The 21,664-nt window shown below is 40.1% G+C and overlaps 1 protein-coding gene across 1 annotated transcript in view; it reads left to right on the plus strand.

Annotated features, from left to right (window-relative positions):
- The first annotated feature begins 766 nt into the window (after window positions 1-766).
- LOC121368566 (MAM and LDL-receptor class A domain-containing protein 2-like) overlaps window positions 767-21,664 on the plus strand; it is a 29,147-nt gene continuing 8,249 nt past the window's right edge. Inside the window, exons 1-13 of the mRNA XM_041493304.1 lie at window positions 767-944; window positions 4,784-5,037; window positions 5,979-6,060; window positions 7,124-7,303; window positions 8,286-8,539; window positions 8,801-8,882; window positions 12,442-12,744; window positions 13,745-13,999; window positions 14,562-14,738; window positions 15,825-16,081; window positions 17,375-17,456; window positions 19,003-19,182; window positions 20,921-21,174. Coding sequence (XP_041349238.1) covers window positions 767-944; window positions 4,784-5,037; window positions 5,979-6,060; window positions 7,124-7,303; window positions 8,286-8,539; window positions 8,801-8,882; window positions 12,442-12,744; window positions 13,745-13,999; window positions 14,562-14,738; window positions 15,825-16,081; window positions 17,375-17,456; window positions 19,003-19,182; window positions 20,921-21,174 — 2,538 coding nt within the window. The remainder of the gene's footprint in view (window positions 945-4,783; window positions 5,038-5,978; window positions 6,061-7,123; window positions 7,304-8,285; window positions 8,540-8,800; window positions 8,883-12,441; window positions 12,745-13,744; window positions 14,000-14,561; window positions 14,739-15,824; window positions 16,082-17,374; window positions 17,457-19,002; window positions 19,183-20,920; window positions 21,175-21,664) is intronic.

Consider the following 21,664-nt stretch of genomic DNA (forward strand, 5'->3'; position numbering starts at 1 on the left):
GTGTCTCCCTAGGTTGCCCATAGGGCCCTTATAAAGGGCCTTAGGACGATCAGAAACACATTTAATATACAGCCACCGATATTTTATGCAGAAAAAAAGAATATTTAATATGCAATTTTAGTCATTAAAACGTCGGCAACATTTTAACAGTGACAACGAACTCAGAATAATGCCTTTAAGAGGAATTATGATAAGGGGGTTGGGGTTGACAAGGAGGAATATTTATCGGTAACCCTAATGATTTTCTCAAGGGCCAATCACATTTGTCATCCATTTCACGAGCTTACTTCTACAACCCGTACGCTGGGTAACTCATAGTGCGGGAAGGGCTCCTACCAGCGTAATCATATTTAAAAAAAATGTAAACAGCGATCGCTCGCCCTCCTGATCAGCACTCATCTTTCACATTATTTGTGTTTCTGTCCAGCCGGGGGGGGGGGGGGGGGGGGGGGGGGGGAGAGGAGGTAGCTTGTGGTAAAGAGCTTGCCTGATGCGCGGTCGCTCTAGGATCAATTCCCGTCGGTGGTCCCCACATCCACCCAGTGCACCACGACTGGCATACCAAAGGCCGTGGTGTGTGATGTGCTTAGGATGGTGCATATAAAAGATCCCTTGCTATTAATGGAAAATTGTGGCGGGTTTCCACTCCATATTTAAGATTTACCAAATGTTTAACATTCAATAGCCGATGATTAATAAATCAATGTGCTCTACTGGTGTCGTTAAACAAAACACACTATTTTGTTTTAACTGTCTAGCCGGGGTGATGGACTGCAGCTTTGAGAAAGACCTGTGTGGCTGGACGGTGGAGAAGAACAACACCCCCGGGCTGTATGACGTCATGGAGTGGAGGCGGGGCGAGGCTGTGGAGAAACAGCAGTTCTTCGAGCAGCAGCTCCTCACGTTCGGACCCAACGGGGACCACACGACTGGAAAACAAGACGGTATGACGTTTACAAAAACAACAACCAATAACATATTGTTAGATTTGATGTAAGCAAAAAAAAAAAAAGCGCAGAGCTACTGAAAACAAAGTAATACAAAGCACACTACAATAATCACTGGAAAGTAAGATGAGGCAAGGCAACGTAATGCCACGCAAATCAAGGCAAGGCACTGCAAAACAATGCATCCAAGGTAAGGAAAGAAAAGGGAAGGGAAGGCAAGGTGGGGCAAAGCAAGATAATTAATGGCTCAGCAAGACTAAGTAGGGCAAGCTAAGGAAAGGTAATGCAAGACAAGGCTAAGTGGGACAAATCAAGCAAAGCAACTCGAAAGGAAAGCGTAAAACAACGCAAAGCAAGGAGGCAATGACAGGGATTCGGCAAGGCAAGGAAAGGCGCACGCTGCCTGTATGGCAAGGTATGGCAAAGAAACAAAAGGCTAGGCAAAGCAAGGTAAGGAGGTAATGACACGGTAAGACATGACAAGGTAAGACAAAGCACGCCGCTGAAACAAAGGTTAGGGAAGACAAGACTAGGTAGGGCAAGGCAAAGAAAGGAAAGAAAAGGAAAGACTAGGCAAATCAAGACAAGGTAGGGCAATGCAAAGTAACGCAACGCAAAACAACACAAGGAGGTAATGACAAGACAAGACATGGCAAGGAAAGGCAAGGCACGCCACGGCACGCCACGGCACGCTACGGCAACAAAAGGCTAGGCAAGACAAGAATAGGTAGGGCAAAGCAAGGAAAGGAAAGAAAAGGAAAGGCTAGGCAAAACAAGCAAAGCAACACGAAGCAAGGAACAACACAACAAAGCAATGTAAAGCAAAGCAAGACAAGGCGAGGTAAAGTAACGCAAGGCAATACAATGAAGCAATGCCAAGGTAAGGCAAAGCAAGGTAAAGTAACGCAATGCAATACAATGAAGCCAAGGTAAGGCAAAGCAAGGTAAAGTAACGCAAGGCAATACAATGAAGCAATGCCAAGGTATGGTAAAGCAAGGTAAAGTAACGCAAGGCAATACAATGAAGCAATGCCAAGGTAAGGCAAAGCAAGGTAAAGTAACGCAAGGCAATGCAATGAAGCCAAGGTAAGGCAAAGCAAGGTAAAGTAACGCAAGGCAATACAATGAAGCAATGCCAAGGTAAGGCAAAGCAAGGTAAAGTAACGCAAGGCAATACAATGAAGCAATGCCAAGCTAAGGCAAAGCAAGGTAAAGTAACGCAAGGCAATACAATAAAGCCAAGGTAAGGTAAAGCAAGGTAAAGTAACGCAAGGCAATACAATGAAGCAATGCCAAGGTAAGGCAAAGCAAGGTAAAGTAACGCAAGGCAATACAATGAAGCAATGCCAAGCTAAGGCAAAGCAAGGTAAAGTAACGCAAGGCAATACAATGAAGCCAAGGTAAGGTAAAGCAAGGTAAAGTAACGCAAGGCAATACAATGAAGCAATGCCAAGGTAAGGCAAAGCAAGGTAAAGTAACGCAAGGCAATACAATGAAGCAATGCCAAGGTAAGGCAAAGCAAGGTAAAGTAACGCAAGGCAATACAATGAAGCAATGCCAAGGTAAGGCAAAGCAAGGTAAAGTAACGCAAGGCAATACAATGAAGCCAAGGTAAGGCAAAGCAAGGTAAAGTAACGCAAGGCAATACAATGAAGCAATGCCAAGGTATGGTAAAGCAAGGTAAAGTAACGCAAGGCAATACAATGAAGCAATGCCAAGGTAAGGCAAAGCAAAGCAAGATAAAGTAACGCAAGGCAATACAATGAAGCAATGCCAAGGTATGGTAAAGCAAGGTAAAGTAACGCAAGGCAATACAATGAAGCAATGCCAAGGTAAGGCAAAGCAAGGTAAAGTAACGCAAGGCAATACAATGAAGCCAAGGTACGGTAAAGCAAGGTAAAGTAACGCAAGGCAATACAATGAAGCTAAGGTAAGGCAAAGCAAGGTAAAGTAACGCAAGGCAATACAATGAAGCAATGCCAAGGTAAGGCAAAGCAAAGCAAGGTAAAGTAACGCAAGGCAATACAATGAAGCTATGCCAAGGTAAGGCAAAGCAAAGCAAGGTAAAGTAACGCAAGGCAATACAATGAAGCTAAGGTAAGGCAAAGCAAGGTAAAGTAACGCAAGGCAATACAATGAAGCAATGCCAAGGTAAGGCAAAGCAAAGCAAGGTAAAGTAACGCAAGGCAATACAATGAAGCTAAGGTAAGGCAAAGCAAGGTAAAGTAACGCAAGGCAATACAATGAAGCAATGCCAAGGTAAGGCAAAGCAAAGCAAGGTAAAGTAACGCAAGGCAATACAATGAAGCAATGCCAAGGTAAGGCAAAGCAAAGCAAGGTAAAGTAACGCAAGGCAATACAATGAAGCCAAGGTAAGGCAAAGCAAGGTAAAGTAACGCAAGGCAATACAATGAAGCAATGCCAAGGTAAGGCAAAGCAAAGCAAGGTAAAGTAACGCAAGGCAATACAATGAAGCTAAGGTAAGGCAAAGCAAGGTAAAGTAACGCAAGGCAATACAATGAAGCAATGCCAAGGTAAGGCAAAGCAAAGCAAGGTAAAGTAACGCAAGGCAATACAATGAAGCTAAGGTAAGGCAAAGCAAGGTAAAGTAACGCAAGGCAATACAATGAAGCAATGCCAAGGTAAGGCAAAGCAAAGCAAGGTAAAGTAACGCAAGGCAATACAATGAAGCAATGCCAAGGTAAGGCAAAGCAAAGCAAGGTAAAGTAACGCAAGGCAATACAATGAAGCCAAGGTAAGGCAAAGCAAGGTAAAGTAACGCAAGGCAATACAATGAAGCAATGCCAAGGTAAGGCAAAGCAAGGTAAAGTAACGCAAGGCAATACAATGAAGCAATGCCAAGGTAAGGCAAAGCAAGGTAAAGTAACGCAAGGCAATACAATGAAGCCAAGGTAAGGCAAAGCAAGGTAAAGTAATGCAAAGTCAAGCAAACCAAGCTAACCAAAGTAAAGCCAAAAACAAAGTTTATTTAACAGCACTATTTAATCAGCTACAACTAGGTGTTAAACAAATGACGAATGTAAAACATGGTCTGGAGTGTAGGAGAAGATACCTGTTTTAGCCACAATCTGCTTTTGTATTATATTATGGGGTGTGATGATGCAGTAGTTAATTGCTGTTTTGTTCAATGATTAATCCAATCATTCTTCAATCTTCAATTAATATATCAGGGCGACCAACCTAATAAAAATATTTCCCCGGAATTTTCTGATATTATAATTTTTATGCGCGCGAACGCCCTTTTCAAAACAATAATTTAAATGTTTGACATATATTTGCAAAATTATAAAACTGGACAAAATGTAGCTCAGGTTGAAATGAGTGATAAAGATATTTAATTCTAAGAATGTAGAATATAATAAGAATTAGTTGCTTAAAGAAAACAATTCGAATGAATTTGAAAACAAAATTCAATTCCGGAATTCCGAGTTCCGGAAAGTTGGTCGGCCTGATATATGTTCATTTTCGTATTTCGTGTCTGGGAGGGAATTTATTTTTCGCATTATAGATAGAATTACTTTTACTTCGCTCTCTTGTCGCTTATATATTCATTCATTTTAATTAATATCCATGTTCATATTCAGTTACGGTATAAGCATGCTGCCCTTGACATATAGCCTACTCCAGCGGTCTGGGCTAACACAAGCTAATGGTTAGTTTATAGTAAGAAAGAAGCTATAATTTGTTTTTCTAAAATCTTAAATAGAAATGTATACTTGTTACTGAGTCTTTAAATTGACATTTCAAATAAAAGGAATCGACAAAATTTAGTCTTGATATAGTTATGATGTTCCATTCGTATTTTAATAATTTAGGAACGTTTGTGTACGCCATTCGTCCTATCAACCCTGGAACCGTCACCTCGCTTGTGTCGCCTGTTGGTCGCGGTTTGATGTGTGACCTGTCCTTCTTCTACCACATGGGCTCTTCAAATCTCGCTGACCTCAACGTGTACGTCGTCAAGTACGGAGAGAGAATCAAACTCGGCAAAATCTCCGGCTACCAGGGTTCCGAATGGAATCGAGCACTTTATGACATCGCCAAGTACACAGAGTTCGGCGAATATCAGGTATATATAATAGCCATCACATTTAACCGTTTTATTAATTAACTATACGATTATACTTGTTGATATTAAGCAGTAATGTGCATTATATATAGTTGACTATGCATACCAGGCCAAAATGCCTTACTTGTCCCTTCCTAAAGCAAGTTCATTTATTAACATTCAGGTATTGGATGTTGAACATTTGGTAATTTGACATATGTTCTCAGAGAGGAAACCTGCTACAGATTTTCATTATTAGCAAGGGATCTTTTATATGCACCACCCCACAGAGAGAATAGCACATACCACGGCCTTTGATATACCAGTCGTGGTGATTAGGTAAGAGGTGTGTGAATCTATACACAAAGAGTTCGGCGAATATCAGGTAAGAGGTGTGTGAATCTATACACAAAGAGTTCGGCGAATATCAGGTAAGAGGTGTGTGAATCTAAACACAGGGTTCGGCGAATATCAGGTAAGAGGTGTGTGAATCTATACACAGAGTTCAGCGAATATCAGGAGTTAATTTGTATATACAAAGAATTCTGTGAATATCAGGTCAAAGTTAATATGAATTTACAGATTATAGTATGCACCTGGTAGAGCGCATCTGCATGTACGGGTTGGCAATTATTAAGTAGGAGTTAATTTAAAATGTATTAGACCACGTCGATATAGGGCGGTGCTCGACCGTATAATTCGCATAATGCATAATCGGTTTCCTGGAAATGAAAACACGTGTAACTTAGGAGCGTAGCCGTGGTCCGCTTTCAGAACTAAAACATACAGGTTTTTACATATGGAGTTTCTAGTGGTGCAAAAACAAAATAGAAAAAGTCCACTTGGTTCATATTCGAACCCCCCCCCTCCCCCCCCCCCAGGTCCAGCTCACGCTACGCCCCTGTAACTGATGTTATATAGAATCATATAACATTTCTGTTTTGATAATTGTTTATGGACAGTTCGCCATCGAAGCCACAGAACCAAGATCAGCCTACTGGACTGTTGGATACGCCGTTGACGACGTGAAGGTTATAAAATGCAGTATGTATCACACATCAATTTAAACTACATAAATTTAAAGGGATGGTCCTGAGTTTGCTACTATTGCAAGATGTTTCCGATAAATAAAATCTTTGAATGATTAAAATTACATACTACATATAGTTTCTTGATTAGACTATTGATCAGTATCTGTATATTCAACGTGTTTTTGGTTGTCATAATGTCTGTAAGCAGCCAACACTGAATTTTGTCTCTCTATAATTAAGTACGTATGAAGAAAAACATATATATTAGAAAATAAAATGAGGTTTGACATAGTACAAACACTAGGACGATCAGAAACACATTTAATATACAGACACTGATATTCTAAACAAGAAAATTTAATATGCAATTTTAGTTATTAAAACATGTCTGCTAGTCGGCAACATTTAAAATAAAATAAAATCCACCGTAATATTTTATTGTCCCCAGAGATTCTTGACAGTGTCGGGGTTGAGGAGCCCCGAGCTTACTGACTTACAATTATTTATATATATACAAATACTTAAAGTAACATGTACATCAATAATAAAATGTTTTACATACATATAATTATGTAGTCGGCAACATCTTAACAATGGCAACACACTCAGGACAGTCTCTTTAATATATTATGTCCTTGTACTTGTAATAATAACTGTTTTCAACGATCAGCTTGCATTCCTTAAGATACATTCTCATCAGCTTTAACGCTGGGACATTTTATACTGTTCAGTGTTCATAAAAAGTATTTATTAAGAACACAAATATTTATATTTAATCAGTTATTACTATTGCAATGCGTAACATAGAACTAGTGTTGTTGCTTTCGTTCTTGTTTGTTGTTTTGTGGGGTTTGTGTGTGTGGTTTTGTATATTTTTTTGTGGTAGTGTTTGTGGGTTTTGTTTTGTTTGTTTTGTGTGTGATTTTTTTTATGTTTGTTTTTGGTGGGGAGCGTGAAGACCATTAGATGGTTGAAAATCCTACAAGCTCATAAGCATAACGTTGTTGTTGTTGTTATTGTTGCATTTATCGTCGTCGTCATAATCTTTGATGTGCTTTTCTCTCCGTTGACGATAGACCAGAAGATTGAGTGTGATTTCGAGACTGACATGTGTGGCTTTGAGGTCGACCGCGACAACAGCATCTGGGACCCCATGGTGTGGCGACGAGGTGGCAGCAAGACCCAGTCATGGTTCGGTGTCATCAACACCATCAGGGACGGGCCCGTTGGCGACCACACGTCGGGCACGAGCAAAGGTAAACGCGAACATTAAAACAAATACACATATGGTATGACATTTACTGGGGTGGGAACGAATTTACCATGAACTCTTTAAAGGAAGGAAGAAGAAAATGGTTTAACGACGCACTCAACACATTTTATTTACGGTTATATGGCGTCAAACATATGGTTATGGACCACACAGATATTGAGGGAGGAAACCCGCTGTCGCCACTTCATGGGCTACTCTTTTCGATTAGCAGCAAAGGATCTTTTATATGCACCATCCCATAAATAGGAAAGCATATACCACGGCCTTCGATGTACCAGTCGTGGTGTGTTTTAAGGTGCTCAGGCGCGTGTACAGGGGGAGGGTTTCGGGGGTCGAAACCCCTCCCTGCTCAAGCAAATTTACCTTTTTCATCAAATTTAAATTTACCTTTTTCCTCAGGGGTAAAATGGACCCCCGATAAACCTTGGTCGCCACAACCTAGACCCCCATGACAAAATTCCTGTACAAGAGCTTGGGTGACATGACTTTTGTTTGACCACTATATAACATAGAATAACACAAACATTAGAGAATTTAATCACGTTTCATAATACATGTACCAAGAACATTAAATACTCTTAAACAGAAATCGCCCAGTGGATTATTTCTGGTTCCAGCCAGTGCTCCACAACTGGTGTAACAAAGGCCGTAGTATGTACTACCCTCTCTGTAGGATGGTGCATACCACTTGCTGCTAATCAATTTTAAACAGTTGATTATAAACCAATCTTGGACCACTGGCTGGAACGCATAACTATCCGTACCTAACAGGTGGAGCGGGTAGGAAGCATCTACCACCTAAATACAACAACAAAAAAGAATTTGAATTTTGAATTTAAAGATACCTAGAGAAGGCTGTGATGTACATTGATTCTTGTTTTACTGATCCCGCTAGTTATTAAAGGCCATAGTAGAGTAACCCTTGATATATGTCATGTACAGGAATATGATTTTACCCGTCACAGGTCACTTTGCGTACGCTGTCAAGTCGCTGGGAGCTGACACCGAGGCGTCCATGCGCTCCCCCATGCAGGACCGACAACTGTGTCACCTGGAGTTCTACTACTTCATGCACGCCAAGTCTCTCAAACAGCTGATGGTGATCGTGAGGGCCAACACCGAGGACCACGTCATCTTCAACGTCACCGGCGACGTCGGCAATCACTGGAACCACGCGCTCGTTAGCATCGAAGATGCGACGAAGATAGGTAGATACGAGGTGTGTATGCAGTTATGGTTCTAGCACGCTGTCCTGGGAAGACATATATATATATGTCTTATGGTTGGGAGAATACTTGTATCTCAACACAGCTAGCTACAATGCATGTACGTATACGTGTCTATTAAAACCAGTAAACGTACAGGTACAAATTGAGAATCACAACCTCTTTAGTAATCATTTTTCTATTTAAAAATAAAACTAAAATGTAAATTATCTTTATAGCTGTTGGTTGCTATAGTGATTTTTCTTCTCTCACAGCTGATGTTTTTAGCTCTGGAGCCTGGCGATATCTACTGGAGTGTTGGGTACGTCATCGACGACATCAACACGTACACGTGTGGTAAGACAAGACGCTGACGTCGTCTCCTTTCTTCTTGATAACACAACTGCACGCAATGCTTCTCGGTGTTTAGCCTACACAAAAAAATCATCAAACCTTTGACAGTACTGAACACATTTACTAATGAATTTTTGCTTTAGTAATTTGAAATTAATTTTTGTGTCTACATCCTTGGGTACACACCTCAACTATCTGGGCCGTCTGTCAGGTGATAATGATACCATGGTTGCTTGTTGGTGGATAGTGCGAGGGAAGTGAAGTCGGTGTCAGGTCAGGTCAGGTCAGGTCAGAGTGTTTAACGTGCACATTCAGAACAAGCTCTTATAGCGCACGCCTGTCCTGGGCACAGGTGCCGGCTTCTCCGTCCAGGACAGGAAAGGGGTGCGGTGGGTTAGAGAGGGGACCGCCTGCACTGGCAGGTGCAAGGGAGCACCAGCAGTCCGACCGTAGCCAGTGTCGTGGTCTTTAAGACTCATATAGACTGAATGCGGTGCGTGCGTACGATGCGGTAAAAAAAATAATAACCTCGAAATACATTAGTTTCAATATTAGCGTCTAGACTGGACGCGTGCGATGTGTGTGTCTGCAAAACACACGCTGACTGCCGCAATAAAATAATTGTATGTGGTTTATATGCCCAAAACGCAAGCCGCAGACGCATCAGGCACATGCAGATGTGATCCAGTACTAGGATATGAATGTACTTGTGTACCTACTGAGAGTAGATGGCTTAACCAACGACCCATATGTACGTATCTCAGGCAATTTCCACCCGCCACACACACACACACACACACACACACACACACACACACACACACACACCTACCCCTCAATGTGAGTAACAGCTCAACGCCAGATGAATAAAACAGTTACCTGTCTCATGGAGAGAAAGTACAGGAAGTCCAGGTGCGTTTCAGGACAACGTGATAGCCCATCTTATTTGCCTATCTCATTAAAAAAAAGGTTGTTTTATAATACTAGAAGTTTTAAATAATAAATAATGGTGTGTAATATATGTAACTTAAGTTTAAACAAAGAGTGCACATGACAACAGCGGTCCACAGTGATGCATTGTCCAGAAGATCACTTCCGGAACTTGGTTGGTTATCAGCGCCCCTATCGGCAAGGATAATTCTTTGCTTACTCATTGGATATAAGTAAGACTTTTGAAAATTAGACAAAATGCATTTTTAATATTTTAAAATAGCATTTTACTTTATAGATTTGTTATTACAAGGTTGAATGCCTCAAATTATGCTTATGTGGCTGTAGTCAGGATAAACTAATCATCTTAATAAACAATGCTATATCAGCTATGCGCGTTCTTAAAAACATTTGCGATAAATATAAAAGGTCAACTAATGGCTTGCTTCCAGAATCTGACATTTCCATTAAAAAAATCGATTGCAATTGTCTTACCTTAATTAACGACGCCTAATGCCTGTTCTAATCTGTGACATTAGTACACATTCTTTTTGAATCGAACTAAATACAAGCAATTACTTTGGTTCAGCTGCCTTTATTAGCGGATGGTGATTCTCTTAACAGCCTATGTGATGTCCACCTTTCCTTAAGAATAGCCGTGTGATATCAAACGGCTATTCTTAATTCAGGATGCCTTGTCTTGTAACTTTTATCATGCTCCTATACCACTAAGGTTTCGAGCATGTCTATCCCAAGTCCCGTCTCTGGATGCCAGAGACCCGACTTGGGGCAGAAAACTTTAGGGACAATTTTGAAATTTAAACCAAATCAATAAAAAATAAAAGGGCCAATTATAATTTACATAAGAAAAAATATTTCTAAGCGCGTTCCTAAACATTATTTAATATACTTATTTATCAAGAACTATAATTTTATAATTTAAATTTTTGTCGCAATTTGATCGGGCTATCTAATCTAAAATGTTATTTAATTATTATTTATACTGTTAATCGCCCTAATCTCCGGGGGAAGAAAGGTATTGGGGACATTGGGGGTAGGGCCTTGCGCCCAGGAAGGCTTCACAAATTATTTATTTTAATTTTAGTTTAAATTATTTAGAGGGTCCTCAATCGTATTGGTAACCTTGGCGTGGGGGGACCCCGGCAGAAAATGGGGGGGGGAGAGGCCGCCCTCGGACAATCCTAACACTCCCTAAGCCTAATCGCCTACGCCTTAGCGCCAAATCCCCTAACTTCCGGTGCCAGCCCCACCCCACCCCCCACACACAGAGAACCCGACTCCCCCCCCCCCAGCCTCAGTGCCCTCCAGTCTCGATTTTCCTCCATTTCTTTCATAAATTTGCCGCCACATCTCCAAACATCAATAACATCTTCTCCCCAAAAGTTATAAGTCGTCCGGTGAGCCGAGGTGAGTGAAACGTATTCCATCGATCCTGAAGTCCAGAGGCGCCTCTCTGTTGAACTCGAGAACAAGAACGTTACGTCATTCACCAGACGCTGTGACCCTTTAATGTATAAAAACGGAACTGGGGTGGTGGTGTGGTGGGGGGGGGGGGGGGGGGGAGAGAGAGCAGGAAAACATTCAGTCTCCCCTGTCGGCATAATTCAGGATGCATGACCGCTACATAGTCTGTTAAGAGAACTACATTCCGCTGATGAAGGCAGCTGCTTAATGCCGCCAAAATGTTGAGTTGAACTAGTAACCAAATTAATGAAATAAATAATTTCTGTTTTTAACAGAAATCTGTACCAAAATCACGCGTAATTATATATAGCTATTCCAGAAAGGGGTGAACAACCGCAAAACTGGTCAGTATAGGGAGGAGGGCATTCACTTAACCGATTAAATCATGGCTCTGATGTAGCAGTTTTACACGACTTCCATTACGATAATGGTTAACACTATTTTCCAAAATGTCCATACTTTTTGGCAGCTGATAAATTGAGTGTAGGTAATAGTATACTGATACTGAGTCATTCTAGGAAGATCAATGTCATTTACAAATTGTACATACAAAAGATTTTTCAAAAATAATAATTTCAAAATAAAAAATCTTTTTACATCAAACCAAACTAAAATTAATTCCCCCCCCCCCCAAAAAAAAAAAAAAAAAAAAAAAAAAAAAAAAGAAGAAGCAAGTAACACAGAAACAAACAAACATACTCTTAAAATAGAGCTTGGAGAAGTGTATTGTAGGCCTATGCTTATGAATAATATTAGTATGAAATTCAATGTGAAACTGCGTTCTCTTGAAATGTAAGATGAATGTGAATTATTTAAATTATTTTTAAACCTGGTTTCCAGGATATGTTAGAACATATACAATACTATATTCGTGTTCGTTAGATACCAATTATTTTACAATTCTATGCTCAAAACTTGTTTTCGTTCGTTAGAATCGTTTTCAAACAACTCGTTGTAAGATATATGGTATATCTAACGGCCACTCGTGTAGTATTCACTATGCAATACTTGTCACTGATGTTTACCACCTGGGTCCCGTTTTACGAAGCGACCTAGTAAATGCACTTACTGTGATTATAGCTCTAAGATCGCTTTGTAAAACGAGGCCCTGAAGTTTATAATTAATCTTTATTTTCCCCTTCTTCAGCTTGCGCGTCATCTCCATGTCAGAATGGCGGGAACTGTACAAATACCTTTAAAGACTACAACTGTACGTGTCCGCAGTATTTTGTGGGCAAAAACTGCGAGACAAACACCAACCCGTGTCGCAATCGGCCATGTGTCAATGGCGGCACGTGTTCGCCAAAGGGAGACAACTTCACGTGCAGCTGTACCCCTGGATGGACTGGACATAAATGTGACGCCAACATCGACGAATGCGCGAGTTCGCCGTGTATGAATGGAACATGTTCTGACCGAACCAATGGGTTTGTGTGTGCCTGTGATGCAGGTTGGTATATAATCAACTAATATGTCATTCTTCCTAACAATGTACACATATATTTAGATGGCATATCATCAAAAATGCCTTGAGCTGGTATTCATCTATCAATCAGTCAATATATCTATCTATCTATCTATCTATCTATCTATCTATAACATCGTTTTTCAAAATCAGTCGCTATTAAATAGAAATACATGTAATTTATTCATAGAAGAATATGCACTTTTAACTGTTAAACAGTCTAAATGATATATTTTGTGCATGAAACCAGGTTTCAACAGCAAACCACGTGACGAGGATATTGTTAACCAATCTAAATGATATATTTTGTACAATAAACCAGGTTTTAACGGCAAACCACGTGACGAGGATATTGTTAACCAATCTAAATGATATATTTTGTACAATAAACCAGGTTTTAACGGCAAACCACGTGACGAGGATATTGTTAACCAAGCAAAATGATATATTTTGTACAATAAACCAGGTTTAAACAGCAAACCACGTGACGAGGATATTGTTAACCAAGCTAAATGACCTATTTTGTACACTAAACCAGTTTCAACGGCAAACTATGTGACGAGGATATTGTTAACCAAGCTAAATGATAATATATTTTGTACACTAAACCAGTTTCAACGACAAACTATGTGACGAGGATATTGTTAACGAATCTAAATGATATATTTTGTACAATAAACCAGGTTTAAACAGCAAACCACGTGACGAGGATATTGTTAACCAAGCTAAATGACATATTTTGTACAATAAACCAGGTTGTCAGTGCACCACGACTGGTACATCAAAGGCCGTGGTATGTGCTATCCTATCTATGGGATGGTGCATATAAAAGATCTCTTACTGTTAATCGAAAAGAGTAGCCCATGAACTGGCGACAGCGGGTTTCCTCTCTCAATATCTGTGTGGTCCTTAACCATATGTCTGACGCCATATAACCGTAAATAAAATGTGTCGAGTACGTCGTTAAATAAAACATTTCTTTCAGGTTTCAGCGGCAGGCTATGTGACGAGGATATCGACGAGTGTAAATCGAGCCCGTGCCAGAATGGAGCCAGCTGTACTAACGGAATCAACTCGTACACGTGCTCGTGTGTGACCGGCTTTAAAGGCGCACAGTGTGATATTAACATCGACGAGTGCGCCTCCGGACCCTGTCAAAATGGCGGCACATGCGAGGACGAAATCAACGACTTCCACTGTATTTGTCAAAAAGAGTACGCGGGGTTGTACTGTGAAATCAGTGAGTTTCTTTTTAATTGATACCAGAAATAAATGTTCCCATGATAAGTGGTAATGGTGATGATGAAAATGCTGTGTGTGAATATGGTAATTTGATATATATATATGTGTGTGTACGTGCATGCGTGTGTACGTGCGTGTCTGTGCGATTGTGTTTATAGATACATGTGTGTACCGTCATGTTCCTAGTAGCTGTTTGAATGATATTTAGTATATTATATATTTTAAAATAAATTAAAACAAAACAAAAACAAAAAAGCAACAAACCCAACAAAAAAGAAAACAAAGCAACTCCACTCACAGCCCAACCCCAAAACACGAATACAAAGCACCCCACCAAACGCTAAAAACAGAGCGAACAAACAAAAACAAAGTAAATCAAATGGAGAGACACACACACACACACACACACACACACACACACACACACACACACACACACACACAACAACAACAACAAACAAAAAAATCCCACTAAAAGTTTAACCTTCTAAATTTTGTATAGAGTACAAGCAATTGTTGTCGCCTATAATCTAACGTTGATTAATTTTTCATCTGATTAGGAAACACTGTGGACTGTAATTTCGAAGATGACTTCTGCGGCTACTCGACCTCCAAGGCCAGTACCAACGATTCACTGAAGTGGGAACGAGGGGCCGTCGCCAAAAAAGGGGCGTTCGGAATGACCCGCGTCATATTCATGGGACCCAGCAACGACCACACTCTGGGGACGTCGACTGGTATGTGTGTCAAATAAACTAGAAATACAACGCGACAATTTTTTTTTATCCTAAAGTTTATCATTTGAAATAATAGTAAAGGACTGTCTATTTAAGTACAACATAGCATAGGACGACCTTGAATAAATGAAGTGGTACTAAAAATGAGTTCATAGATAGCTGACATGGAACGAGACGCCAGGCTATATTGTGTATGAGGTGAGCGACTGCTCAATCACCCCATCGCTCAAGCACACGTCATTTGAATCTGTGGCGCGTTGAAACTCACTCCATTATGATAGGCGTGCGGGCTCACATTTTTGTAGCGAGCCAGGCTGGCTTTTGCCCGAATTAAACGAAAATGCCCGAATCTGCATAACAATATTTATTCATATTATTAGCATTACTGCCAAACATCTATATAGACATGCAAACTAACCACTACGCATTCTTACATGGATTACAACTAATTTTGCGGGAAGAATGATAGAAACGTTTGTTAAAAAGGTCTCAGGTTAGCACATTTTGTCCGTATATCTCTATCGTTTTTGCCCGAATTTCTTACGCTTATGCCCATTATCCACTCTACCAATAGTAATATCTAAATCTAAATTTACCAATAACTAAATTTAAATATAACAGTAACCAAATCTTAATACCTAAATCTAGGGGAGTTGTATACTTATTATTCTCGTGGATTTTTCATCAGCCTTGATGGTAGAGTTGATAAGCCGCTGGTTTTAAGACTGGTCTCACTAAATGGTCACCACCAACCTCTTCAGTCTCCTTCAGCACACTTAAATTTCTGTTCTACTCTGATGTCACAACGATTGCTAATCACAGCTCAGCGAGGAACATCTAATAGAATCATTTCTCCCTAATCTCCGTACTGGATCCATTCTTTAAGGGTCATAGCCTGTAGTCCAACCACTGATTTGGGACAAGAAAAGGGCGACTTCTCGAGGCAGTTGGATGCTTAATAGAGATGACCGTTTGAACAGGATTGATTGCTATAAATCCATAAGACATAAGCATGCAAACTCGATTTCAAATTTTAAATCTCTCTCTTGTGTACTCTGGTATTTCACACGTGTCCCCTCGTTACAGGAAAGGTCGCCTACGCTAAAAGAACGTCTGACAACAGCAGCAACAATGCCGTGATGACGTCACCACTACAGCAGGGACGTATGTGCTACCTGGAGTTCTTCTACCACCTCGGCTCCACGGCGCTGCACGACCTGAACGTCTACATCATCAAGAACAAGACAAAGAGTCTCATCTTCAACGCCAAGGGTTACCAAGGTTACGAGTGGCAGAGAGCTATGATCTATATCCATAACTACACCATAACTGGTCTCTACCAGGTTCGAATATACTTTTTTCTTTCTTTTTTTTTTAGTTGTTCTAATATTTGAAACAGAATCAATAATAATACCATTATACATGATTTGACTACTGTCATCTTATGTTGTACGACATTCACATACATTCACATATATTGTATTTTAGAGGGCTGGCGTTTTTACTAATGATTAGTTGTTCTAATCTTTGAAACAGAATCAATAATAATACCATTATACATGATTTGACTACTGTCATCTTATGTTGTACGACATTCACATACATTCACATATATTGTATTTTAGAGGGCTGGCGTTTTTACTAATGAAAGAAAGAAAGAAAGAAGTGTTTTATTTAACGACGCACTCAACACATTTTATTTACGGTTATATGGCGTCAGACATATGGTTAAGGACCACACAGATTTTTTTTAGAGGAAACCCGCTGTCGCCACATAGGCTACTCTTTTACGACAGGCAGCAAGGGATCTTTTATTTGCGCTTCCCACAGGCAGGATAGCACAAACCATGACCTTTGTTGAACCAGTTATGGATCACTGGTCGGTGCAAGTGGTTTACACCTACCCATTGAGCCTTGCGGAGCACTCACTCAGGGTTTGGAGTCGGTATCTGGATTAAAAATTCCATGCCTCGACTGGGATCCGAACCCAGTACCTACCAGCCTGTAGACCGATGGCCTGCCACGACGCCACCGAGGCCGGTTTTTACTAATGATTACTCCACACATGGCCTGTGTCAGGTTAATCTGAAGTGGAAGGGCCAGATGGTACTGCCTCTCCAATTGAAGTTAATGCATTGCCTCCCACCTTCTCACTGAAAATCAAATTAATACATTTTATATATATAGTTGTAAAACACCCCAGCCAGTTGATATCTCCCAAAGCCCATAGGTTAATATGTTAGTTTAGAAAATCGTGGTGGCTATTGCCGATAAAGCCATAACTGGACAATATCAGATTCGTATACATTGGATTTTAGATGTACATGTACCTTTAAATTAATCAATAAAGATGATATCGTGCCATGTTGTTAGTTATTTCCCAAAACTAAACCTGCTTTAATTTACTGTACGAAAATCCAAGATAGCCCTTTAATCAAAATCATTGCATGACACTTTCGATTTAAGTTGGTGAGGCAACAGATAAGTTGTCTGATTGGGTATAATTAGCACCAAAATACACACGAAATTTGCCTGCCTCTTATATAAATAAATAATTAATGTCCCATTCAGTTAGCTATCTAAACGTTCTCACTTGATCGACATTTCCAATACCGCGATGTGTCTTCTGTCTGCAGATCCAGTTTGAAGTGGACGAGCCTGATGACAGCTTCACCGGCACGGGGTACGCCATCGACGACATCAGAGGCATCAACTGTGGTACGGTTAATACTCGTGTCTTTAAATTATGGGGCTGGCGTAGTCCAGTGGTATAGCGCTCGCCTAATGCTCGGTCGGTCTAGGGTCGATCCCGCTTGGTGGGCCCATTGGGCAATTTCTGGTTAAAAAACCCAAACAAGAAAGCCCCACCACCATCACTTGCCACAGTTTACTTCATCATCACTACACAAGTTCCTGCACACGAACCTAATCCATCAACACAAATCTAAACAGATATAAATCTATATATGTATGTATGTATGTAAAATACATCATGAAGGATTAACGGGATTAGGAGGCCTGTTACTTGACCTTTGTTGGAGCGGAATTTAGCTCAGTCGGTTGAGTGCTCGCTTGAGGAGCTTGCGTTGCAGAATCGAACCACCTCGGTGGATCCATTTAGCTGATTGTTTTTTTTCTCGTTCCAACCAGTGCATCAAAAGTGGACAGATGTCGTGGAATGTGCTTTACTGTCTGTGGAAGTCAGAATTGACACCCAGTATCCGCTGGTTGATTAATCAATGTGCTCTAGTGGTGTCGTTCAACAAAACAAACTTTTGTTTACCTCTGCTAAACTGAATATTATATACACTGGAGGACCGGGAAGGGGAAGCTCTATCAGCACATGCCGTTTTGAATATCCCGAAATGTACAATACATTGTGTTGCATTCGTTACTATCTTAGCTCTCATATAACACTTTGTGTCTAATTTACGATGCCTGTTTTTCTCACACGCTTGTAAGATAGACCCCCCCCCCCCCCACACACACACACACACCCCGACTTTGCAAATTCGGCCATTTATATCAATACCAAAAGCTGTATAAACAGTTGTATATATATTTTTAAAAAACCCCAAAAACTATGAAATAAGGCTTTTGTTTCTTTCATCCCGACCTTACATAATGCACCCTACCCTTGCCAAATAGTGTAGATTAATCTCCTCTCCCATCACATTGTTTGGAATTTCTTTAAGGCACTAATGTTACGAATACAAATCACTGTATTCTCCTCTCCCCCCCCCCCCCCCCACCGCCCGTCGATCTCATTTTGGATTCTGACAGTAATTTCTTAACTTATATAATGCAATGTATGCGTAGTGTGTCAGTATATGCTAAAACAAAACACTTTTTCAATTCAGTAAAGTAGTAAATGTGCTTAAATAAAAATAAACTTTTTGTATTGAAAATCTGTTATTTATATTGAAAAAATTATGCTTCAATTAAATTCAAATTGAAGCATAATTTTTTCAGTATAAATAACAGATTTTCAATACAAAATGGAATGCGTAACTGTCACACCAATGAATGTAGCTTAAGATGATTTTAGAGCTAAGATCACTTCGTAAAACGGGGCCACATGTGTAGTAGTGTCAAACTGCTAGACGTTTTTGTCGTAAAAGCGTAGCCTATGTGGCGACAGCGGGTTTCCTCTAAAAAAAAAACAGTGTCAGAATGACCATATGTTTGACTTCCAATAGCCGATGATAAGATAAAAAATCTATGTGCTCTAGTGGCGTCGTTAAATAAAACACTATCTCTCCAGACTTGTCCCTCGACTGCGACTTTGAGAATAATACTTGCAACTACCTGATCGAGCGTGACAACGACTACTACGACAGGATGGAGTGGCGACGTGGATCCGCCGTCCTCCAGACCGTCTTCAGCGACATCAAGTTACTCCGCAATGGCCCCAACGGCGACCACACGACTGGTCTGACAACCGGTAAGTAATGTCTCGTTAAAAACCAAGAAGTCAAGCATGATGAAATAAATTAATTCTCAGTTACAACAGCAATCATGAAATGACAACTGATTTCAAATGATTTCAAAACATTCACCACCATCATCGCCGTCATTATCATCATCATCATCATCATTGTCGTCATCGTCGTCACCGTCATCATAATTATCATCATCGTCCTCATAATATAAAGGTATACAAAACAACATCAAACCACTACGTATACACTATTATTAAAGGGAAAGACCCTAGTTTTTAAACACTAAGGCATGTTTTTCACCTAGACCCTAGTTTCAACACGTAAAAACGAGCACTAAGTTTGGTTAATTTACAAACCTGAAACAAGAGTTTGTGACGTTGAAATAACCTTAAAAATAGACTGAAACGCGACTCCATAATCATTACTTTTCAGACGCACGTGCGTTTTTAAAATATGAAAAATGCATTTTATGGTATTAGAAACACCAGGATGCCCAGAAACGCTTCGGTTGTACGGAAATGGATACACTAAACAATAAAATATAAGTAAAGTTTGATTCCAGTGATCATAAACGGCTCTAATAGTGAAAAATATGTCTTAGTGTTTTAAAACTAGGGTCTGTCCCTTTAAAGAAACTGTCCTGAGTGTACTGCAATTGTAAGATGGTTCCGACTAACAAAATCCGTTTTAACGACTAAAAGTACAAGCTGTAGCTGCTTGTGTACAATATCAGTGTCTGTATATTCAATGTTTCTGGTCGTCTTAAAGTTTGTAAGTAGCACAAACTGAATTTGGTCTTCCAATAATTTCATACGTACGGGAATTTTTTAAATTTTTTTGGAGAGCTTGATCTAGTACAAACACTAGAACGTTCAAAAACACATTTAATATACAGTCACTGATATTATGCACAAACATATATTTAATAGGCAATTTTCGAACTCATTGGGCTATTTCCAGCTAGTACACCACCACTGGTATATTAATGGCCGTGGTATGTGCTTTCCTTTTTGTGGGATGGTGTTTTGTTACTAATGGAAAAATATAGCGGAACGGGTTTCCTCTCTAAGACTATCTTTCAAAATTACCAAATGTCTGACATTCAATAGCCAATGATTAATAAATCAATGTGCTGTAGTGGTGTCGTTAAACAAAATACACTTTTAACTTTAATGTACAATTTTGGTCATTGAAACGTCTATCTGTGGTATGGTGCATATAAAAGATCCTTTGCTGCATTAGGACAAATTTAGCGGGTTTCTTCTGATAACTACGTGTCAGAATTACCAACTGTTTCACATCCAATAGCCACACGACTGATACATCAAAGGCCGTGGTATGTGCTATCCTGTCTATGGGATGGTGCATATAAAAGATCCCTTGCTGCTAATCGAAAAGAGTAGCGGGTTCCTCTCTCAATATCTGTGTGGTCCTTAACCATATGTCTGACGCCATATAACCGTAAATAAAATGTGTTGAGTGCGTCGTTAAATAAAACATTTCCTTCTTCCAATAGCCAATGATTAATTAATCAATGTGCTCCAGTGATGTCGTTAAAAAAAAACAACAAAAAACACAAACAAAACAAAACAAAAACCCACCCCAAAACAAAACAAACCAAAAACCCACCCCAAAACAAACAAACATTAAAACGTCTCTGTTAGATGGCAACACCTTAACAATAGCAACAAAGTCAGGACTGTCCCTTTAATTGGTTTATTAGTGTGAGCTTTGTTCCAGGTAAGTTCATGTACGCCGTGCGTCCCATTAACTCCGGGACCAACACCACCCTGCTGTCTCCACGACAGCGACGTCCAATGTGCTTCATCCAGTTCTTCTACCACATGGGTTCACGCTTCCTTAATGACCTCATCGTCTCCGTCAGGAAACAGGATGCGACATACACCGTCTTTAAAGTAAATGGTTTCCAGGGCAACGATTGGCAGAAGGCCCTGATTGATGTGCACAATCAGACCAAGACTGGAGAATACGAGGTAAGTGCTGTGCTGCAATTGTGAATATAGTTTTGTGAAACATGTAATTATTTATCATGGTCTGCAACAGAGTAGCTTAATAAATTTTGTTTTAAAGTGTGTACAGTTTTGAAAACATATCGTGACCCAGCAATGTGATACTACGAACTAATGCTGTGATACCATGGCAAAAATGACAAAGATGATAATAATACACAACACAATACTAGAGTTAATCTTCTTCTTCTTCTTCTTCTTCTTCTTCTTCTTCTGCGTTCAAGCTATATCTGATCATGCTTTAGATTTGGAGTCCGGTTGTGGTGATAAAAACATGCTGTCTCTGTCAAGTCGTCTTTGGAACCCCAACGCTTGACAACCAGTGTTGCTCCGTTCGGCCAGTGCTTTATCCTGGCTTCATCGTAATGGGGGCAGAATTGCAGGATGTGCTCTGGGGATGTGGTCTTGTGTTAATCCATTACACCACTGTAGTTTTACAGTATGGATGTGTTGA

The sequence above is a fragment of the Gigantopelta aegis genome, chromosome 3 (assembly GCF_016097555.1).
Source record: "Gigantopelta aegis isolate Gae_Host chromosome 3, Gae_host_genome, whole genome shotgun sequence".
Classification (NCBI taxonomy): Eukaryota; Metazoa; Mollusca; class Gastropoda; order Neomphalida; family Peltospiridae; genus Gigantopelta; species Gigantopelta aegis.